The sequence below is a fragment of the Pinus tabuliformis genome, chromosome 7, assembly GCF_031772625.1.
Source record: "Pinus tabuliformis cultivar Carrire ecotype Pingquan chromosome 7, CPIR1, whole genome shotgun sequence".
Classification (NCBI taxonomy): domain Eukaryota; kingdom Viridiplantae; phylum Streptophyta; class Pinopsida; order Pinales; family Pinaceae; genus Pinus; species Pinus tabuliformis.
The window spans coordinates 1,980,933,893-1,980,954,311 of record NC_142293.1 but is presented as its reverse complement, the minus strand read 5'-3'; the positions used below and the strand labels follow the sequence as shown (position 1 = coordinate 1,980,954,311).

Sequence of the window (20,419 nt, the reverse complement as noted above, 5' to 3'; positions counted from 1 at the left end):
AACAGTGGCTTTCATAAAGGTAGTAGAATTTCCCTAATAAATTTGCAATGTATATGATTGCTTTCTTAGTCCATAATTCTAGAGGGAGGCCAAAGAGTTTTACCCAAAGGATGTTCCTTTGCAACATGTGGATGGCGACATCAAAACTGAAAGACTATCATTGTAATGATGAATATCCACACCCTTTGACCCAGGGGAAATCTACAATGAGATGTGTGCCCTTTGTTGAGAGAAAATGGAAGGTGTACCATCCATTTTGTAGGGCACTGATACGAGGGTGATATTTAAGAAGAGGCAGCCACCAAGTTTCTGTCGACCTTATCATTTGGACACCATTTAATCAATTGAAAACTCGTTGTCCAACCAATGCTTGATTTTTAAGTTTTATGGATTCCTCCCTATATCCCTTTGCCTCTACTACCAAACCTTGAGTTTGTGTGTCAACTTTAATTGCCTTATTTTTAAGGTGGTATAAGAGACTTTCGAGGGGGAGGATCAAGTTGACACTTCCTCGCAGACTCATCATCCAACGGTTGGGTCCAAGAATAGTGTTCATCAACCCAAACAGTGATATCTATCAACATCTCCTCATCCAGGGAAGAGGGTAGGTTCAAAAAGTCCATCTGTCTGTATTCCAATGCAATCAGCGATTCAAACGAGAAGAGCAAGGCCAATTGCGCTTGAGATGGGAGACAAGTTGGAAAAAAGGTTAGAAAGGAGTTTGAGAGTGAAGAGCTCCGATTGTGTTAAAATTTTGAAGAATCCTAAGGAAGCCTTAACACATTGCATGTCTTCCTTTGATCTCTGGGATGATAAGGGAACTAAACTTGAGTCGGATAACCACATGAAGAGTATTGCAACCCCTAACAAGCAGCCTCAAGGCTTAGGTTGATCAATACTAGAAGACCCAAACAATGCAAGGCTGAGGCTAGGATCAAGCCCTCCAAACTACCCAACAATTGCCTTATCGAATTCTTAACTTCACTTTCTAAAGGCATAGTAGGGCCAAAAACCGCAACATGTTGACCTTCTAAGCTGACTTCCAAATGATAATGGAAAAAATCCATGGAACTATCCCAAATTTTGTTCAAAATCACAAAATTTACAAAATGTATATTAAATAATAATATTTTAAATGAGAAAAATATTATTCAAATGCACGAGGAAATGTTGTGACTACCCCTATATGATTCATAGTGTTATAATGGTGATTTTACATTAACATACAAAACCCCAAGGAACAAAAACAGGTCATATTAAATTGTGTTATTTTAATGAATTTATATATTACTCTATTTATCAATATGAAATATGGAATGTATTGTTAGATCTTAGACATTTGTCATCCATATTGATAAAAGGGTTGTCATTTAGATTAATCACATTATTATAACATGAAGGCATTTACTAAATTGTATTATATTGGTGAATTCACCTGAACTAACAAATATAATTATATATTTATTAATAATTTGATTTTAAAATATCTCATGATGTCGCTTGAGTATGTTGTGGAAACACAAAATTTTGTTCCAAACATATAAACTAGAAACACCAAATTTCTTTCCTAACTTGTACACGAGATTGTGTCAAAAATGTTAAATTTTTTGCATAATTTTTAAATTGAATAACAATTTTTCATTAAGAAACCACGGCACAAACACAACCAAGTCATTAAAATCACTCGGACCTCAACCACACCAATCTCTAGCGTGGCTAAACTTTTGTCAAAACCACACCAATCTCTAGCGTGACTAAACTTTTGCCCATGAAATCACTCCTCATTGCTCGCTAAATCACTAAATATTGTACCATCATTAACTCTATCACATCGAAGGGACACACTAGGACAAGGGACATCTTTCACTCATTCAAGGTATCACATCACAAAAACTATTGTTATAAAACAAGATTTACAAAAACACATCTATCTTCTCATCCATCAATATAAGTGAAATTCTTATTTTATCAATAGGTGATTATGCACCTATCCTAGATTTGGGAACTGAACCCATTCTTCATTAAAAAGATCCATCACAAAAACTATTGTTATAAAAGATGATTTACAAAAACACATCTTCTCATCCATCAATATAAGTGAAATTCTTATTTTATCAATAGGTGATTATGCACCTATCCTAAATTTGGGAATTATGCATAACAGTGAATTTATTAAATATTGAAGCATACATCATATAATAAAATCACATATCATTTCCATTTCGAATGAAAATTTATTACATAAATAAATGTAACAAAGATTTATGCCTGCCTTTGATATTTATATCTTATAAAAATAAAAAAAAAATATTATCTTAACAAGTTTAAAAAATTTTATAAGTAATGGTGAATATTTTATTGATAAATTACAATATTATAACAAAACCCATCATAATTTAAAAACTTCAAGTAAAATAAATTAAATAAAAAATAAAATTATCCATTGCTTGTTAAATATTGAAGCATACATCGATAATACAATCACAATATCATTTCCATCTCTGATAAAAATTATTATATAAATAAATGTAATAAAGATATAAATCTAGTTAACAAAGTCCTACGATAGATCATAGTTTAAAAACTTTCAAATTCAAAATCTTCTATAACTCATAAATTAAAGGTGAATTTCATTAACATTTTTTATTTTTTATTATATATTAATTTTAAAATTTTAAAATTCTATATTGCAAATCCTATCTTTTGATAATAATAAAATGTTAATTTTCATTATATTAATTTTAAAATTTAAAATTCTATATTGCAAAGCCTATCTTTTGATAATAATAAAAAATTTGATGCATGTATTATGAATTTTATGATGTTTACAACTTGTAAATTTATATTCTACTTTTTATATTTATATCTTATAAATATAATAATTATTAATTTCATAATGTTCAAGTCGTAAATTTACCCCATTTTTCTGCTTTTTATATTTATATCTTGTAAAAATAACTTTTTAAATTTATATAATGTAAAAATAATAATTATGAATGTTTACACGTTGTAAATTTATATTCTATATTTTGATAAATTTTGAATATTTATATCTCATAAAAATAATAATATGAATTTCATAATGTTTACACGTTGTAATTTTATATTCTATATTTTGATAAAATTTGATATTCATATCTTGAATAAAAAAAACTAAATGACTTACCCCCTTTTTCTGCTTTTTATATTCCTATCTTATAGGAATAATAAAAAAAAAATATTATATTACTAAGATCAAAATATTTATATTTATATCTTGAAAAAATAATAAAAATAATAATATTATATTAATAAGTTCAAAATCTTTTATAAGTGATGGGTGAATATTTTATTGATAAATTACAATGTTATAGCATAACCTATCATAACTTGAAAACTTCCCAGTAGAATAAATTAAATAAAAAAAATAAATTAAATAAAATTATACATTGCTCATATAAAATTAAATAAAATTATACATTACATTGCTCATAACATATTGATTAATACAATTTATAATAAAATCACAAACTATGTCCACATGGGGTAGCTCAAGAATTTATAATAAAATCACAAACTATGTCCACATGGGGTAGCTCAAGCAGCCATGGCCATGAAAATGAAGTTTCACCCAAATCAGTAACATATTGATTAATACAATTTATAATAAAATCACAAACTATGTCCACATGGAGTAGCTTGATTAATACAATTTATAATAAAATCACAAACTATGTCCACATGGAGTATCTCAAGCAGCCATGGCCATGAAAATGAAGTTTCAACCAAATCAGAAGTCTCGGGCTACCCTTCCCCATAATAGAGTATGTAATGGACATTAAAATCGGAGAATCTTACCAAAACTTACCAAAAAAAAAAAAATGACGAAAATTATTATATAAATAAATGTAATAAAGAGATGAAAATTATTATATAAATAAATGTAATAAAGATTTAAGCTTTGTCAACCATCATAGATCATAGTTTAAAAAACTTTTCAAGTTCAAAATCTTCTCTAAATGATAAAAAGAGGGTGAATTTTAATTATATAAATTTTAAAATATTTTTGTATTAAATCAATTTTAAAGTTCTATATCGCAAAGTCTATTTTGATAATAATAATAAAATTGATGCATGTATTTTGAATTTCATAATGTTTACAATCTTCTCTAAATGATATGTTTACAATCTTATCTAAATGATAAAAAGAGAGTGAGAGAGTGAATTTCATTAAGATTTTTTTATTTTTAATTATATAAATTTTAAAATATTTTTGTATTAAATCAATTTTAAAGTTCTATATCGCAAAAGTCTATTTTGATAATAATAATAAAAAAAAATTATACATCTATTTTCAATTTCATGATGTTTACAAGTTGTAAATTTATTCTATATATTGATATTTTGATGTTCATATCTTGAATTAAAAAACCTGAACGACTTACCCCTTTTTCTGCATATATTATGAATTTCGTAATGTTCACCGGTTGTAAATTTTTATTCTATATTTTGATCAATTTTGATGTCCATATCTTGAATAAAAAAACCTGAACTACTTACCCATTTGTGCATGATGCTTACATCACAAGGAAAAACCTGATCTACCTAACCACTTTTGCATGTTAATATAAATATATCATGAATAAACACCCTAAAGTTCTATGTTTATAAAAACATCATCTACCTACCCACTTTTGCATGTTAATATACATAAATTTTGATGCTTATATCACGAATAAACACCTGAAAGTACTATATTTTGATGCTTATATCAAGAATAAACAACTGATCTACCTGCCCACTCTGCATGTTTAAATGTGTTCGACTCTAGCCTCGTGAAAAAACCGAACGGAGTTACAATAATAAAATGCCGTCATACGAGAAGGTGCTAGTAGACCTTTAACCTATCCGCATGTCCCCGGAAGCTACTACTACAAGACAGACTCCTCGGCTGCTGACATAACTAGATTCTGTAAACATTGTAGACTACTTTTACCGCCTGTTTAATTATCAAATTTAATCTTCAATATATACCACCTATTTAATAATAAAATTTTAGTAATGAGATATATTAGGTAGCGTGAGATGTAATATGAAATATATTAAATGCAATGTGAGATGTGGTATTTTAGATATAAATATCACGACAATGTTTTATATACTTGCATCATATTGATACCCTGCATCTACCGCCTATTTGATAATGTCTAGAATACTTAAATCATTTTGATGAATTTTTATATACTTACATCATATTGATACCTGCATCTACCAACTACTTATATGACTACCCACTTATCATTTATTTTATTTCACCCAGAGGCATAAATAGCATAATTTCATTTCACTTGTTTATATAATTATTTACAAGTTTACATATTAAACAAAAATTTATTAATTTTTCACATTAAACATCGTTAAATCTATAACATAGATGGACAGAAGTAAGATTGTGCTTACGAATACTATAATCCGATACAATTCATGATCAAATTAGCACAAGTATATACACGCTATCGAAACGTCATACAATCGTTTCGTATAAATATTAAATCCAAGATAGATGTCAACCCCCAATTAAATCCAGCACAGCACAGCACATCACATCATAATCATATTTCGGGTCCTATAAATATTAAATCCAAGATAGATATCAGACAACAATTAAAGAGCACATCACATCATATTTACATCATATTAAATCCAAGATAGATGTCAGGCCCCAATTAAAGAGCACAGCACATCATATTCACATATTCCCTCAGTATTGGACCTTTCAACAGCCAGCTTAAAATATAGAGCATGAAGGTTAACTGGCCTAGCAGCCAACCTTATATTGAGAATGTTAAAGAGGGGCCGAGCCGAATGTTAAACAGACAACCATCTGATCCATCCTCCCTCTCCACAATATAAAGAAGGCATGGAAGCTTTGTAGAGTCCTGCATTATATTTTCAATGTTGCAATAATTCAAGCAACATACTTAAACATTTAGTGATATGGAACCATGTTGATGATGCCGCTCGAATAATTAGCCAGCGAATTGATGGATAATGTAAAACAGTTCCGAAAACTGGATGCAAGAATGGCGTGGAACAGGGTATGTTGAATATAACTGTAAAATGTGATATAGGCCCTCTAAACCAGGCATATTCCTGTAAAAGGACATCTACCAACATAGCAGATAGCATTCCATTTAAAGCAGACCAACAAAAATCATATCAGCTCCAAGTGCAAAGATGGATGCAAACAACCCTGGGTTCGCTAACCTCCTGGCATTAACACGATTTTGATCTTGCACTTGGCAATTCAAACTGAATTTCATATAGGTGATCACGAAAATTAATGAGTTTTCTATACTGTTATCTACACGTATGCACAAAAAAATATGATGCAAGTTAACACCCAGACCAAAAAAAAAATTAAAACATCACCATTTTCCAGTTCTTTTTCCAAATAGCAATTTAGCAATTTCATCTATCATCAATGTAAGTAGGATGTGCACTGAAATTTTATTGTCCTCTAAATGTTTTTTTATTGTTCACTTCGGTACTCCTGCTAATGATCAGAAAATTAAATTAGTAAAGAGGCCCCATCCCCAAAAAAAACCACGAACCCAAAAATAGATCGAAAAAGGCCCCCCCTGGTTCGAGAGTAGAGATAAAACCTTTGTTACCCCTTGAATGACAGAATTTAACCTTTTTTCAATGGTTGTAGTATCCTAAATGCCGGTTTGGGTCAAATTTCCAAATTTAGCTCTTCCATTTTAGCATCCACTAACATTAAAGAGGTTTCTTATTGCAAATGATTTAGGTAGTTATTTCAGGTATGATAGAGTGCACTGTGCAGAGTCTCTCACACATGCTCCATCTGTAGAGATTTTAGCAGAGAGACATAGAATGCACTGCGCAGGGGGGTCCTCCTTTTAGCATCCCGCTAGCATTAAAGAGGGGTTTCATATTGCAAATGATTTAGGTAGTTAGTTATTCCCGGTATCATATAGTGTACTGGGCACGGTCTCTTTCACGTATGCTCCATCTGTAGAGATTTTAGCAAAGAGACAGAATGCACTGTGCAGGGAGCCTCTTCACATTTGCTCGAATCTGCGTAGAGATCTTGGCAAAGGATTTTCGGAAAGAAGCGGGTCATAAAACTTAGCAATTGTAAATGTATTCAGATTCTACATGCACGTCATTTCCTGTCCAAAACTTGAAGTCTTCTCTAGCAGAAAAAAAGTAGCTTTCTTTCAAAATCAAGAAGCCGCGCCCTTTAAGCCTCCCCCAGCAGATGATCAGGAAGTTGCTAGAATATTAAATATAATGTTTTCTTTAAAAAAGGGGAGTTCGGGGAAGACAGACGAGGCCCCAGGAAATATAGATTGTTACAAATAACAAAAACAAAAATTTCAATAAAACATTTTGAAGGGCTTCCCCACTGTTGCTTCAATATCAACACCTGAGATTGCAATCATCACTTCAAAATCATAAGAAAAAGACGATCTTTCCAGTGGGATGGATTTTCCACTGTGCCAGATTGTAGATACAGTGACAAGAATGAACAATCTAATTCAAATATAAACAACCTGAAAAAAAAGAAGAGTAACCTGCTTTGCTAAACTAAAAGCCAGTTAAATCCCTTCTGTCGATTCAGTGATTTCATCATCTTAACATTTGGGTTGTATCCATGTCAACAGTGTTTCCTGCTTTGGCATTTTTTATCATATACTAAAAATTTGGATTTGGATCGTATCCTTGGCAACAGTATTGCAGTCACTGTTGCCGTGCACTTCACCGCTGATGTGACATTACTTTTGTCGTGCCTGGTTCACTGTCACCTCCCCCCCGACACCCACCAGATTGTTACGCAACCCATCTGTCTCAATCAAACGTATCGTATCGATCATTTTACTAATTGTGCGAAGCCAGGTGAAGGTCGGAACCGCTGGCCAGGATAAATGTATTTGAATGGGATTGGTAGCAAAATCCAGAAACCTTTGATGAAGTTCAGCATATATATGCAGTTAAATTATGTTGCTAAACTTTAATATTTAAATAAATAACTTGTGGCCAAACATCATTGGCAAGAATACAAGAGTATATAAATAAATAATGTGTGGATCTGACCCAACTGTCCAAAGGCAGCAATAATAGCTATAACAGACATCCAGACAGCTTCCTTTAATGTACACTGACTAGTGAGCAGAAAGTCCATTGAGATGGATCAATTGATTCACTGTTTCAACACGTTTCATTATGTGACCTCCTTTCTAGTCCAGCTAGGAAGCTATGTTCAATCTTAGTAGCTCTGAGTTAGCTCAATTCACTCATTGTTTCAGCAGGTTCACTAACTGATCTCCGGGAAGCTATTTTCAATCCTAGTAGCCGTTGGCAGCAGGTTCAGCTATTTTCAATCCTAGTAGTTGTTAGCAGCAGGTTCAGTAACTGACATCCGGGAAAGCTATTTTCAATCCTAGTACAGAGAGTTTCGCAGTACAGAGAGTTTCACAGTACATTAAAGGCATTTTAGTAAAGGCAAGTGGAAACGGAGATATGAATCTCGGGGCACAAGGCAAGCAAATAAAAACAATTAATGCTAAATTACAATATAAAAAATAATCAAATTAAGAAGTTCTGGCTCGGTGAAGATAGTAGTTCTAAAAGTACAGAAAGCGACCCACCCTCGATAAAACTAGATTTACCGGAGTCGAAGTGCCAACAGAGAATACTAAATTATCATGAATGCTGATACTGTTTGAATAGCTACTTAACGATACTCTTCGCGGATACAACCCTCAATCCAGATACGAGGGATCCCATAAAGCTTTCTTGATTAAAAAATATGGAGAGATTTGTGTACATGGGCATTACTCTCGATTTCGAACGTTTGTTCAGTGTTGCAAAATCAAGATCAGGAATTGAGCTAAACAGTGAAACTTGCAAAACATCAACCTACTGTCATACTAACTTCCCATGATGAGAAAAAATAAATCATCAACAGATACCACGGATGGCAAGGCCTGGCCGGAACAACAATTTTAGAACCTCGTGATAAGAATGTATCACATATGCAAGCACCAGCAGTAACTAAACTAGACACCAAAAATTTCAATGAGTGAATATATAGAGATATGCGATGATGATATTATTGTTCACTGGGTGTAGAATAGACAGTGACGGGTGTAGCGTGTAGATGACAACCACATGATGAGAATGTGTGACATAGGCAAGAATTAGAAGTAATAAAACTTGGCCGCCAAAAATTACAATGAGTGAACAGGCTGGTGCAATCCCCAGGTAAAATTTAATCGCATAGATGCCTGTGCTGCAGTTTCTCAAGCAGGTGAGATCTCCAGGTGAATATGACAGCTTAAATGCCCCTGGGTCACAATTTCTCATGCCAAATGCTAAGGTTAAGCATGCACTCATCTGAAGACACCACTTGGCAAACAAAAAAACCACTTGGCTTGGGCAGTCATCTCATGACTCACCACTTAGCTTGAGATGACTCACCACTTAGCAAAGACTTAGTAAACTAAAAACCACTTAGCAAACAAAAAATAATATATATATATAGATATATATGAGACGGTATTATGGCTCCTGTCTATCTGGGCGGTTTTTCTAGTATGTATGGCTGGAATTCTGCAATTAAAATTTGTCACATAAAAGATCCAATTTCCTTAATCCATAAATGTTTTTGGGGTCTATATATTTGACCCAGATAATGAAAACTGTAGCAGATCCAATTCTGGATACGTGAATTGCCATATATATTCCAGAACAGGTTGCAGGCCATATTGGCGCAATATTACAAATGATATGTCGCTTTATTTTCATCTCCAATATAACGTGATTAATTTCTTGTATAAATATTCTATCATAAAAACGTACAGCATAAATACTTCAGACGTGTCCCACAAATAATCTTAGCAACACTCATGATTCTAAACTACACGCGTCTTGTTTGTGTAACCATCGATTCATCTCATTCAAGCCTTGTTTGCATACACCCATCCATTAATCTCATTCTCACCGTTTTAAGCCCAAATTGTCTAACCAGTAAAGTCGTTACATCAGAACCCATTTAAAATACGATAAAAGATGTGCACAATAATGTTTTAATGAAATAAACATATCATCAAACAATTATTCAACACCAAAGGGGCCTGTATCTTCTACCACATGTTATACGGAAGATATTAAGCAGTTCAAGCAGAAGAGAAACGGTATTCAATGCGAGAAAAAACACAAGACCACAGACGAGATATAATAAACCTCCATATCATTTCAACGGGGCAAAAACTGCATTACAATATAAAATTGCACGTCATCATTCATCACAAAAAATACGTAAGATTTTGATAAAAATAGAGTAGAACATAATGTACAGGCATCAATGTTCGTAAATAGAAAAGATTCTGCAGGACTAAAATACCACAACTATACATGTCTCGTTCCCACACAAAAACATCACAAATCAAAATGTGGTAACGAAAAATATATATGACGTGATCAGAATTTGGATTACCAAACCACCCACCACTCCCAGCTCATTAGGGGCCTACGTTATCTCGTCTGAAACCACCGTTAAAGAATCCAAATGCGAGAGTTATCTTCTAAGTGACATGGTAAAAATCTCTGGTATAGTCATCAACGCTCTCCGAGAAGGTTTCACTTTCCACTCTGCACCACTCTTGTAGTGCAGCAATGGATAAAAGCTTACACTATACAACAGGCAAAAGAAAACAAGAAAATCAGGGGGGTTTCCTAAGAAGTCAACTTACACATTTCACTGATAACATATTTGATAGGGCATAAAACCTACCAGCTCTTTCTAGACGATAAAAGAGAAATGACTGCTAAAAGAATCTATGCACGTTGGCTCTTCATAAAACCCACATTAAATTCAATCTTCAAGCAATACCCAGCCAAAATTGATTTATACTTCCCATGAATAACCTTGTCCTATAACCCACTGGTTGTGGGATGTAGAATAGCAACATAATTGGGCCAACTCATCGGAAATAGTATGAAATACACAAACGTTGTACACGCGTAAGGGCAGGCATATTGCAGAGGAGCAAACGACTAATAACTTGGTAGAATTGCTGCAGCAACGTAAATCTTCCATCTCGGAAACATTTAAACAAATGCAGCCGATCTATAGAAATGTCTGATGCAATATATATCTTCCATCTCGAGAATTGAAACAAATGTTGCCAATATATTTTAGGACAGTTTAACTACACCGCCATGCGAACGTTTAGCGATAATCGACCAAATTGTGGACAAAACATGACCTCTAACAATAAAACTACTGTAAATAATGACAATATAGGAAACAACGAAATCCATGCGCGTTAAATTCTATCGATACTTGTGTGGAAAGCATGAATAGAAACCCATCTCATTCGTGCCGCAAAATTAAAAGCGAAATTAAAAAACAACGATCGACTGTACCATGTATAATAAATCTGAGTAACAATAAAGAAACCCTTGCACAGATTAAAAATCTATCGAGAATTACGGAAAACCGCGATAAAGAAACGCAGATCGCTTGTACCAGGTAATATTAATTGTCACTTCTATGAATATGCTTATAGTCCAAAAGATAAATTACTACTGCAGGAGAATCCATATAGTCAAAACGACCAAATGATGTTCCATAATACTGGAATCCTTAACTTTAAACAGTTCCAGCGTTACGCACTAGCCACATTGGTTCTAATTAGGCCAAAATACATCCCGCATTAAACTAATACCGACATCACCACATACTGATACTTGATTCCCCTTGCCGCATCCGCTCCTTCAAAACTAGCTCGATCAACCAGCGAATCTTTCTGCGAAAGCGCATGTACCTAATAAATAGACATGTTACTGTGAGACTCTTGAGAAGCGTGTCTTCAAGAAACGTAGCCGTCTTTCCGTCCGTGCGAGTAAACAAAGAATAGTATCTAACATTAAAACCTCTTCGGGCTGCCAAATAGGAAACCTTATTAAAAAAAATCCCTGTAGACTTTAAAGACAAACAAGTAAGCCTGCTCAACCAAAACCTCCGAAAGGAAAAAGACAAAGGGATAATTAAGAGCCTCAGGGTTTAACCCCAATGACGTAAACCACATGGCATACTCTCGGGAGAGAGATAAGGGGAGGAAAATGGATACCACTGGATTTATCCAGTGGCAAAAGCAACACGCAATATAATAACGAGAATAGAATAGACCAAAACAAAGCGATCCCCGGATCCGAAAGAAAGATATCGCAATTCCTACTCGCCATAAGGAACAAGTTAGCTACACCTTAAAGCACCGCAACTACCACTTAAGTAACGAACGCCTTTGGCTAATTTCACTAATACTGGCTTTCCCTCTCTAGTAGGGTCATGAGATAAACGACTAATACACCGCATGGGAAAGAGAGAACGGAACAGAACTATTCGCCGAGCACTAGAATATTACTCACCTGTTTGACCGTAATATCAACGTCGAAAGCGACCACGAGAGTCGTCACGATCACGATTTCCACGATAAGGTTCATCTCGAGCAGAACCAGATGGCCCACGTGGACCAGGAAAACGTGCAAATTGCAATTTTAGACCGGATGACTCACGGTCAGTTTGATCAAACTTATACCCTGTTAAAAATCGAACCCCGAAAAACTTTAGAACCATGAAAACATCCTGCCATTTTCACTTGCCTCGAATTCACGTCTGACATCACTATTTAACTCAATAAATATTTATTATCAATCACTAAAAATAAGGATATTAATCATCGATTGATTGCAAACAGTACAAAGCTACTCCAGTCTTAGCACTCAGCAAAATCAGAGGTAGAAAAAGGTAAAATCCAGCACTACAAAAAATCAACTTAAAATTACATATTTCAGTAAAAAATCAAGAAAACAACCCCACCTCAACAAGATCAATGGAGGCAGCACTCTGGAATTACAATCTCTAATAAGAAAAAATAATGCGTATGGTACATACCACAACATAGCAATGACAACGAAATATCGATTATTTTGTTTAAGATAAAAATGCACGCCAATGAAAAAGAAAAACAAGATCGTGCAACTAATAAAAACAAGAAAGCCAATAATCTAAAAAACAAGCGAGAGGCCATTCGGTATAAAAAAAAATATAGGAGACTTCCCGCATCGAGCAAGGGGAAACACACTGGGTAAACAACAGAGAAGAGATTGCATACCTTGTAACGCTTCTAACGCAGTTGCAGCACATCTTGCATCGGAAAAATCAACAAAACATAACACAAGAGGATCTCCACCAGGCTGCACAACTCACGAGATCGCCAATATTTCTTTAGTTCTCGGTAAGATCATTTGAGGGTCTATCTATCAATAGATAAACGAAATATATGCTGCTTCAATAGAGGACAAGTATTTTTAAAACTGACACATAGATTAAAACCCAAGGCTATCATTTTAAGCTTAATCTATCAATGAATACACAAAATTTAGACTATGCTTACACGTCGAGCCTCCTTTTGTACCAGTCGAACTTCTTTGAAACCAATGAATGGACGGAAAATGTCTGTTCTCAGGTTAACAGAAAACACACTATAAAGAACAAGCATACACGCATAACCAGATAAAAAAACGAGACGCACAATGATACATGGCAAAAAAACGTGCCGTCGGGTTACACATTACAGAATATACATAACCAAATAAAAAAGTACGATACTTCACAACTCAAAACCTACCAAAAAGCACATACTAGAATTATACACATGGCAAACAAAAGAAATATCGAATGCTAGACCACCCAAAACCCACAAGGATACGTGCAGCTTCCCTGCGAGTACAATCAGCAGGAAGACCCTCAACAAAGAGGGTATTTGACGCGTCAGATGGAAGGTGCTCCTCAGGCCTTCTCAAAGGTTCTCTCAATCCCTGCGGCTCTGACCTTTGATAGCCCAAACCTAGGCTCCCTAACTTTCCCCCAAGTCCAGGATCTGCACTTCCAATGCCTGACCTCTGACCCATTAAGACAGAGTCAGGAAGGGACGAACCTGACAATCCTCCATAACCTCCACTGCCTCCCAACCTTGTCCCAAGGGAGCCTCCCAAACCACCAATATCACCAGATGTTAACCCCCCACCAGAATATGAAAGCTGTACCCAGAACAAAATATAAAAAATATCAGATATCGAATATATACAACATACAACAGAAGAAAGAAAAACAGACATTATGATTTAAGAATGACTGAGATATTTAAGCAAATACCCCATTTCGAACGTGAGAATCTAGAGATCCAGGGGCGTTGGATTCCCGGAGAAATGATCGACCCGCCACATCAGGTAAATAACCAGAAATATCACGACCGCCAGAAATCCCTGCTGGCGGGAGATCACCTTTAAAATCCAGATTTCCAAATTAGCCACCGAATATCAAAGGTCAATACAATTTAACCTCATAATTAAGGCATCGTATGAACTTAAAAACAAACATTCACCAAGGATATACAAATAGCATACACACATTCAGAAGGAGAAAATACAGTAAAAGAAACCAGAAAAATACAGATCTAAAGAGACTTACCACGAGCGCGCTTGGCCGGAGCTGGAATCCCTAATGGGCGGCTATCTCTCCAGTAAGCGTCTGCCATTGAGTTCCTTCAAACACGCTGCAATTTTATTGTCACGGATACATGAAAACCCTCACTTAGAAACCCTAACAACTGATTTAGCAAGAAAATAAATCTTAGGCTACCGCACCCAGAACATCGGGACCAGAAGCAGTAATAAAGTAAACAAAATAACTACAAATGAAATGAACTCAGAAAACACTTCAAGCTTCCACAGCCTGAGAAGTGATTGCAGTCTGAAGATGGGAAAAGCGAAAAGCTTCATCATACAGTGCAACTTACCAGCAAACTGCAACCACGGCTGAAATCTTTGAGGAATGACCCAAAATAGAAACCAGATAATGATCAGCTGAGGATACAGAAGAAACTCTTAAATCCTCCAATCGAGAGAATACGTAAAATCGGAGACCGTTTGAGCCGAAGATGTAGAGAGCTTAAAACCCTAGCGCCGCTTTGGCTTCTATAGCTTTTTCCACCGCATCTCTTCGTTAGTGTAGTACTTGGTTTACTAGGGTTAATATGGCGCTGACTCTAGTTAGGGCAAGTGGTCACTCCAACCGACCTTGGGATCCTATGTAACTAAATGATTTTCTTAAGGACGGTCCATTGGTTTTGTGGGGTGGAAAAAAAGATCAGGAGGACTCACGGAAAAGAGATTACGTGGCGCATGGGGATGGGTGCACTGTTTATTCTTTTCTTGGAATGTAAGGTTGGGAGTTCACATACCTTTATGTCCACTCCTTTTGTTTTTCCAAAGTATTTATTTAAATTTTTGGTGGATGGTTCGTAAAATTTTCCTTGGTCCCTTCTCTTTTTTCTTTTCTTTATAGGATTAGTAAAAAAAAGTTAAATATTATAGAAACTTGTAACTTAAGAATGTTCATAATCAAATTAAGTAATTAATTATTATTAAAATTTAAGAGTATATTTAATAATTTGCAAATAATATATATATCTCGATAATTTAAAAAGTAATTTATTTTTTATATAAATAATTTTGGATGGGACTTAGCAAACTTTTCAGAGATATACAATAGTATGCAAGTTACATATATCAACAAGAACTCATAGTTCAGGTTAGGACCGAAACGTCTCGAGACCACCCAAATTAGAGTTGGGATCCTAGACTCCAATGGGACACCTATCCTTCCAGCGTTACTATGACAAGCCATGTCGTCAAGGACTTGAACCGAGGTGGATGGGATGGCAAACCACCATCTCTACCACTCAAGTTAGGCACCCTTTGACATTTTTTTAAATAGAAATTAAGGCAAAATGAAAATAAACACTAAAGGTTGAGTTTCACTTTTTCCCACTATGAATTGATGAGTGGTGTGTTGTGTATTAACAAGTTTCAAACAACAGTTCTAACTTGCACAACAAACTTGTAAACAGTTTTGATATAATTAGGGACATGAGGTTCCCTAAATGGGGTGACAATCGAGGTGGGGGGGGAGGCGAGGAGGGCAGGTTGTCGCCATCCCACCTAGCCAACAGATTGAAGGACGTGTCAGCACAACCCCGTAAATGTTAAATGTTGTGAGGTATGACAAGTGAGTGATCATAATGGTCTGCCAAATTTTGAAAGCACTCATGTCCTGATGAGTGGTTATTTTTAGAAGAACTTCCCTTTGATGTGCCATTTGAACAATCATTATTTAGAACTAAATCCGAAAATGCACTTAGTGAAACTGTTTTAGATCCTGACTTTATTGCAGATCTTGAAGTTCAACAGGCCAACAAATCCATTGATGAATACATTCTGAAATCTCCACAATCATCTGTTAATACTTCCACAGCCCCTGAGCTTTCTGAACAATCCTCCATTACTTTGAGTTCACCATTGTTCCCTTCAACTTCATCAATAATACCTTCTGAAGTCCATTCTTCACCACCATTTGTACCTACTCTTCCTCACCAACCTATCATCTCCCATTCATCACCTACTAGTCTTGGTTCTTCATCCACATCTTAACCCCTCCCAGCCTACAGCCATGGCAAATAGATATGCTCCTCTTGTTTTACCTGCCCAACTTGGTGTTATGCCAGTAGACTACCAAAGTAAAATTGTTCAATTTGATGGCACAGGACATTACACTGCTCAGCAACATGTCAACAAAATAACAGATTACTTTGAGTTGCACGAAATTGACAGAGATAATGTTCAAATGAGACTCTTTGCCTAAACTTTAGCCGGTGATGTTAGGAAATGGTTTAGAGTGTTGCCTGTTAATAGTATTGCTAGTTTAGAAGCATTCCATCAGCAATTTTTGAACAAATGGGAAAAGAAAAAGAACCCCCTACAAATCCTTTCAGAATATGAAAATATTAGAAGGGGACCTAATGAAACTGTTCAAGATTACTGCACTAGATTCAATAGTATATATAATGCCATCCCAGTTAATCTTAGACCCCCACCTGACTTAGCATTAATAAAGTTCCTTGATGGTTTTGACACAGATATGGCATACCAACTTAGGGAAAGAAACCCCCCAACATTAGAAGAAATGCAAAGTGTAGCTATTAGTGTTGAAGCTAATTTGTTAGCTAAAAGGGCTAGAGTTATAAATGAAAAAAGAGGAACTGCTAAGGATGAAGCTTCACCATCTGACGTTAAAATAGACAATTTAGCCAAAAGTATGGAAAGACTAATGGATATAATAGATAACATAGAAAGGAAACCCCAATGGGATAACCAACAAGCACCTCAAGTTAGAAACCCGAATTTTAGAAAAAACCAAAATCAAAACATTAGGAAAAATGGACCAGATCATAACATTAGGCCTCCTTTTCAAGAAAATTATGCAGAAACGTCCCATCCTGAAGACCCAGAACAAGACACACAAATCAACTTAATGGGAATAAATGATGAGGACGTTGTTTTTCTTACCCAAGATGAGCAGGAATTGCATATGTTGCAGCAATTACAAATCCAATCTGGAGAGTCCTTTGATTACAAACAGGGATATGATTCTGCCATTTTTGAAGTACATAAACAATATAATCTAAGAAGCAGAAAGAATGTTGATGTCCCTGACCAAACCAAGAAAACGGTACAAAATCGACCTAAGAAAATAAAAGAAGCCCCTGTTTCAAAGATCCTCCAAATTCTCCCTAGGCAGAACCCAAATCCTTCTGGTCCCACCACTGTAGATATAACCTCTGATCAACCTTCAGTTGATCAACCATCCACCTCAATTCCACCTAAGGAACCAGTGGACAAAACTCAAAACACCAGATCTGAGAATCCACATAAGGAGATCCCCAATAAAACAAAGGAAGATAAGTCTACTCAGATCCTTGCTTCAAAAATCCAAAACCTTCAAACATAAAAAGTTTCTTCACCATTCAATCTAGGAGCAGAGATAGCAAAACTAAAGATTTCAGTTCCTTTAACAGAACTAATCAAGAATGAAACTTACAAATCATAGATAAACCAGACCTTAAACATTGCTGAAAATGAGGATTCTGTCAACTTGTTTGATGACCAACCTGAACTTATATTTGGTCCAAATGTTAATGGCAAACTATTGGAAGGAAGAGTTCCACCTTTTTACATCAGCCTCAGTATCCATGATAAAACTCTACACAATGCAATGTTGGATTCTGGGGTCTCTCACAACTTAATGCCCAAATCAGTGATGGAGAAATTAAACCTAGACATTACAAGGCCTTACAAAGACTTATTCTCATTTGACTCCAGTCAAGTAAAGTGTCTAGGATTGATTAAAGATTTGTGTGTTACTTTAGTCCAATATCCTGCCAAAAGCATCCTTATGGATATTATAGTTGTTGACATCCCACCAAAGTATGGCATGTTGTTATCTAGATCATGGGGAGCCAAACTTCAGGGATCCTTACAACTAGATATGTCATATGCAACAATCTTTGTTTTTGGACAACCTAAGAAACTATACCGAGAAACCTTAATGAAATACATGGTAAGTAGCCAGGATCGGCCTCAAAACTTTCCCATCTACTCCATACACTCAAACATTGATTCTTTTATCCTGTATAATGTTGATCAAACACCAGAAGAAATTTCAGATAATATTAATACAGAACCAAAAGAAATTGCAGTTTCTACACAAAATGAAACTAACCAAACTTCAGAATTTTTCAATGAACAAGATGGACAAACTGTTGTAAGTGATGAAAAGTTTGTTGCACCAGATAGTGAAAATTATGAGCATGAGATATTATGGCATCTTGAATTTGATGGGTCAGTCAATAAGTTTGGAGCAAGAGCACGAGTGTGGATATACAATTTGGAAAATAATCATTCAGAAGGCCATACATATAGATTGAATTTTAAATGTACCAATAATATGGCCGAGTATGAGGCATTAATTTTAGGTCTTAAGTTAGTTAGGAATCTAGGAGCTAAAAGAGTTTCTGTCATGGGGGACTCTGAACTAATTATAAAACAAATAGATGTTGTATATATGACAAAGGACCATAGATTAAGTTGTTATAAAGGAACTATTGTAGAAATACTTAACACTTTCTTATAAACAAAGCTTGCAGTAATCCTTAGAAAACACAATATGCAAGCCCATAGTTTAGCAATGTTTGCCAGCACTTGCAAATTACCCTTCCAACCTAACCATCAATACATTGTTGAAGTTAGGCATAGACCGGCAATTCCAAATAATTTGAAGAAATGGAAAATATTTTCTAATGACAAACAGATAAAAAACTTTTTACTTTCAGAAGAAGAGTTTGTAAATAACAACATAGATACTGACACATCCATGGATCCTGACACTAAGGATGAGTTAGAAATAAATGAGTTAGAAGGTGATGAACTAGATAGATTTAACCCAACTAAATTTACTAAAACATATGTAGATAACTTAGAGCAAATGGAAATTGATGAAATAATCAGTGAAGAAACCGAAATAATTAATCTCAAGGATAACTTCTTACCAAAGGGATTAACCCCTCTGGAAGATTTATTTGATTCAAATGATATTCCTAGGAAAAATAAAATGGAACCAGTAAGGTTTGATATAGAGGAGTGTAACATAGGTACTGATGAAAATCCTAGACTGGTCAAACTTTTAAAATCATTACCTCCCACTGAAAAAGTAAAATACATTGAGTTGTTGAAAGTATTTCAAGATGTTTTTGCTTGGAGTTATGAGGACCTTAAATCCCATGACACCAACATCATCTAGCACAAAATTCCCATTAAGGAAAATCAAAAGCCTTTCAAACAAAAACTTAGAAGGATCAATCCTGTCTTATTACCTGCAACTGAAAAAGAAATTCAAAGGATGTATGATGCCAAAATAATTGCACCAATAAGATTTTCTGATTGGGTCTCAAATTTAGTGCCAACTAGAAAGAAAACTAGTGAGGTTAGACTTTGTGTGGATCTCAAAAACCTCAACAAAGTGTCACTCTTGGTTTTCCATCTCATCTAACATATGATTTGGAACCTTTGTATTCTTCAAGTCCAAGGCTATTTTCTGAAGTCGCCATGAGAAGTTTCATATTACATCTGAAATTTGTGACCTACTTTTCCAACCTTGAAAATCTCTCCTCTACCAGATCGTAAGGGTTATTAATAGATTCATCAGCCTTGGATAAATATTTATGACTTTCAACTTAATAAATCTATATTCCTACAAATATCCATAATATACCCAAAGAAACCTAATTAGATACTAATACAATCTATAATTTGTTGTGGATATTCCACTAGATTGTTCACCAAAATGGATTTGCTAAAAATTTACTGAAATCCAAAATCTATACTGAGGGTTAACCTTTTCCTTAAATTTATAGATTAATAAGTTATATGTTCTGCTTATGCATGAAAA

At 34.8% G+C, this 20,419-nt stretch overlaps 1 protein-coding gene across 3 annotated transcripts; it reads right to left on the bottom strand.

Annotated features, from left to right (window-relative positions):
- Nucleotides 1–11,515: 11,515 nt before the first annotated feature.
- On the bottom strand, nt 11,516–15,072 carry LOC149256414 (nuclear speckle RNA-binding protein A-like). 3 transcript variants are annotated; one of them, XM_089460741.1, is made up of 8 exons: nt 14,874–15,072; nt 14,546–14,619; nt 14,231–14,358; nt 13,785–14,115; nt 13,470–13,531; nt 13,188–13,269; nt 12,442–12,612; nt 11,516–11,837 (listed from the first exon to the last, which is right to left on the bottom strand). In XM_089460741.1, exons 2-7 carry the CDS (start codon nt 14,610–14,612, stop codon nt 12,458–12,460), a joined length of 825 nt encoding a protein of 274 aa, XP_089316867.1. In that variant the 5' UTR covers nt 14,613–14,619; nt 14,874–15,072; the 3' UTR covers nt 11,516–11,837; nt 12,442–12,457. The 3 variants fall into 3 exon arrangements, with proteins under 3 accessions (XP_089316867.1, XP_089316866.1, XP_089316865.1); XM_089460740.1 differs by having other exon boundaries at nt 11,516–11,955; nt 14,546–14,630; nt 14,874–15,070; XM_089460739.1 differs by having other exon boundaries at nt 14,546–14,630; nt 14,874–15,067.
- Between the last annotated feature and the right edge of the window lie 5,347 nt (nt 15,073–20,419).

Coding starts and splice junctions, on each gene's coding strand:
- LOC149256414 (XM_089460741.1), bottom strand. CDS start 14,612: ATGGCAGACGCTTACTGGAGAGATAGCCGCCCATTAGGGATTCCAGCT. Junction 13,532..13,784: donor TACTCGCAGGGAAGCTGCAC/GTATCCTTGTGG, acceptor ACCTGAGAACAG/ACATTTTCCGTCCATTCATT. Junction 12,613..13,187: donor TGCGTTAGAAGCGTTACAAG/GTATGCAATCTC, acceptor GATTTTTAACAG/GGTATAAGTTTGATCAAACT.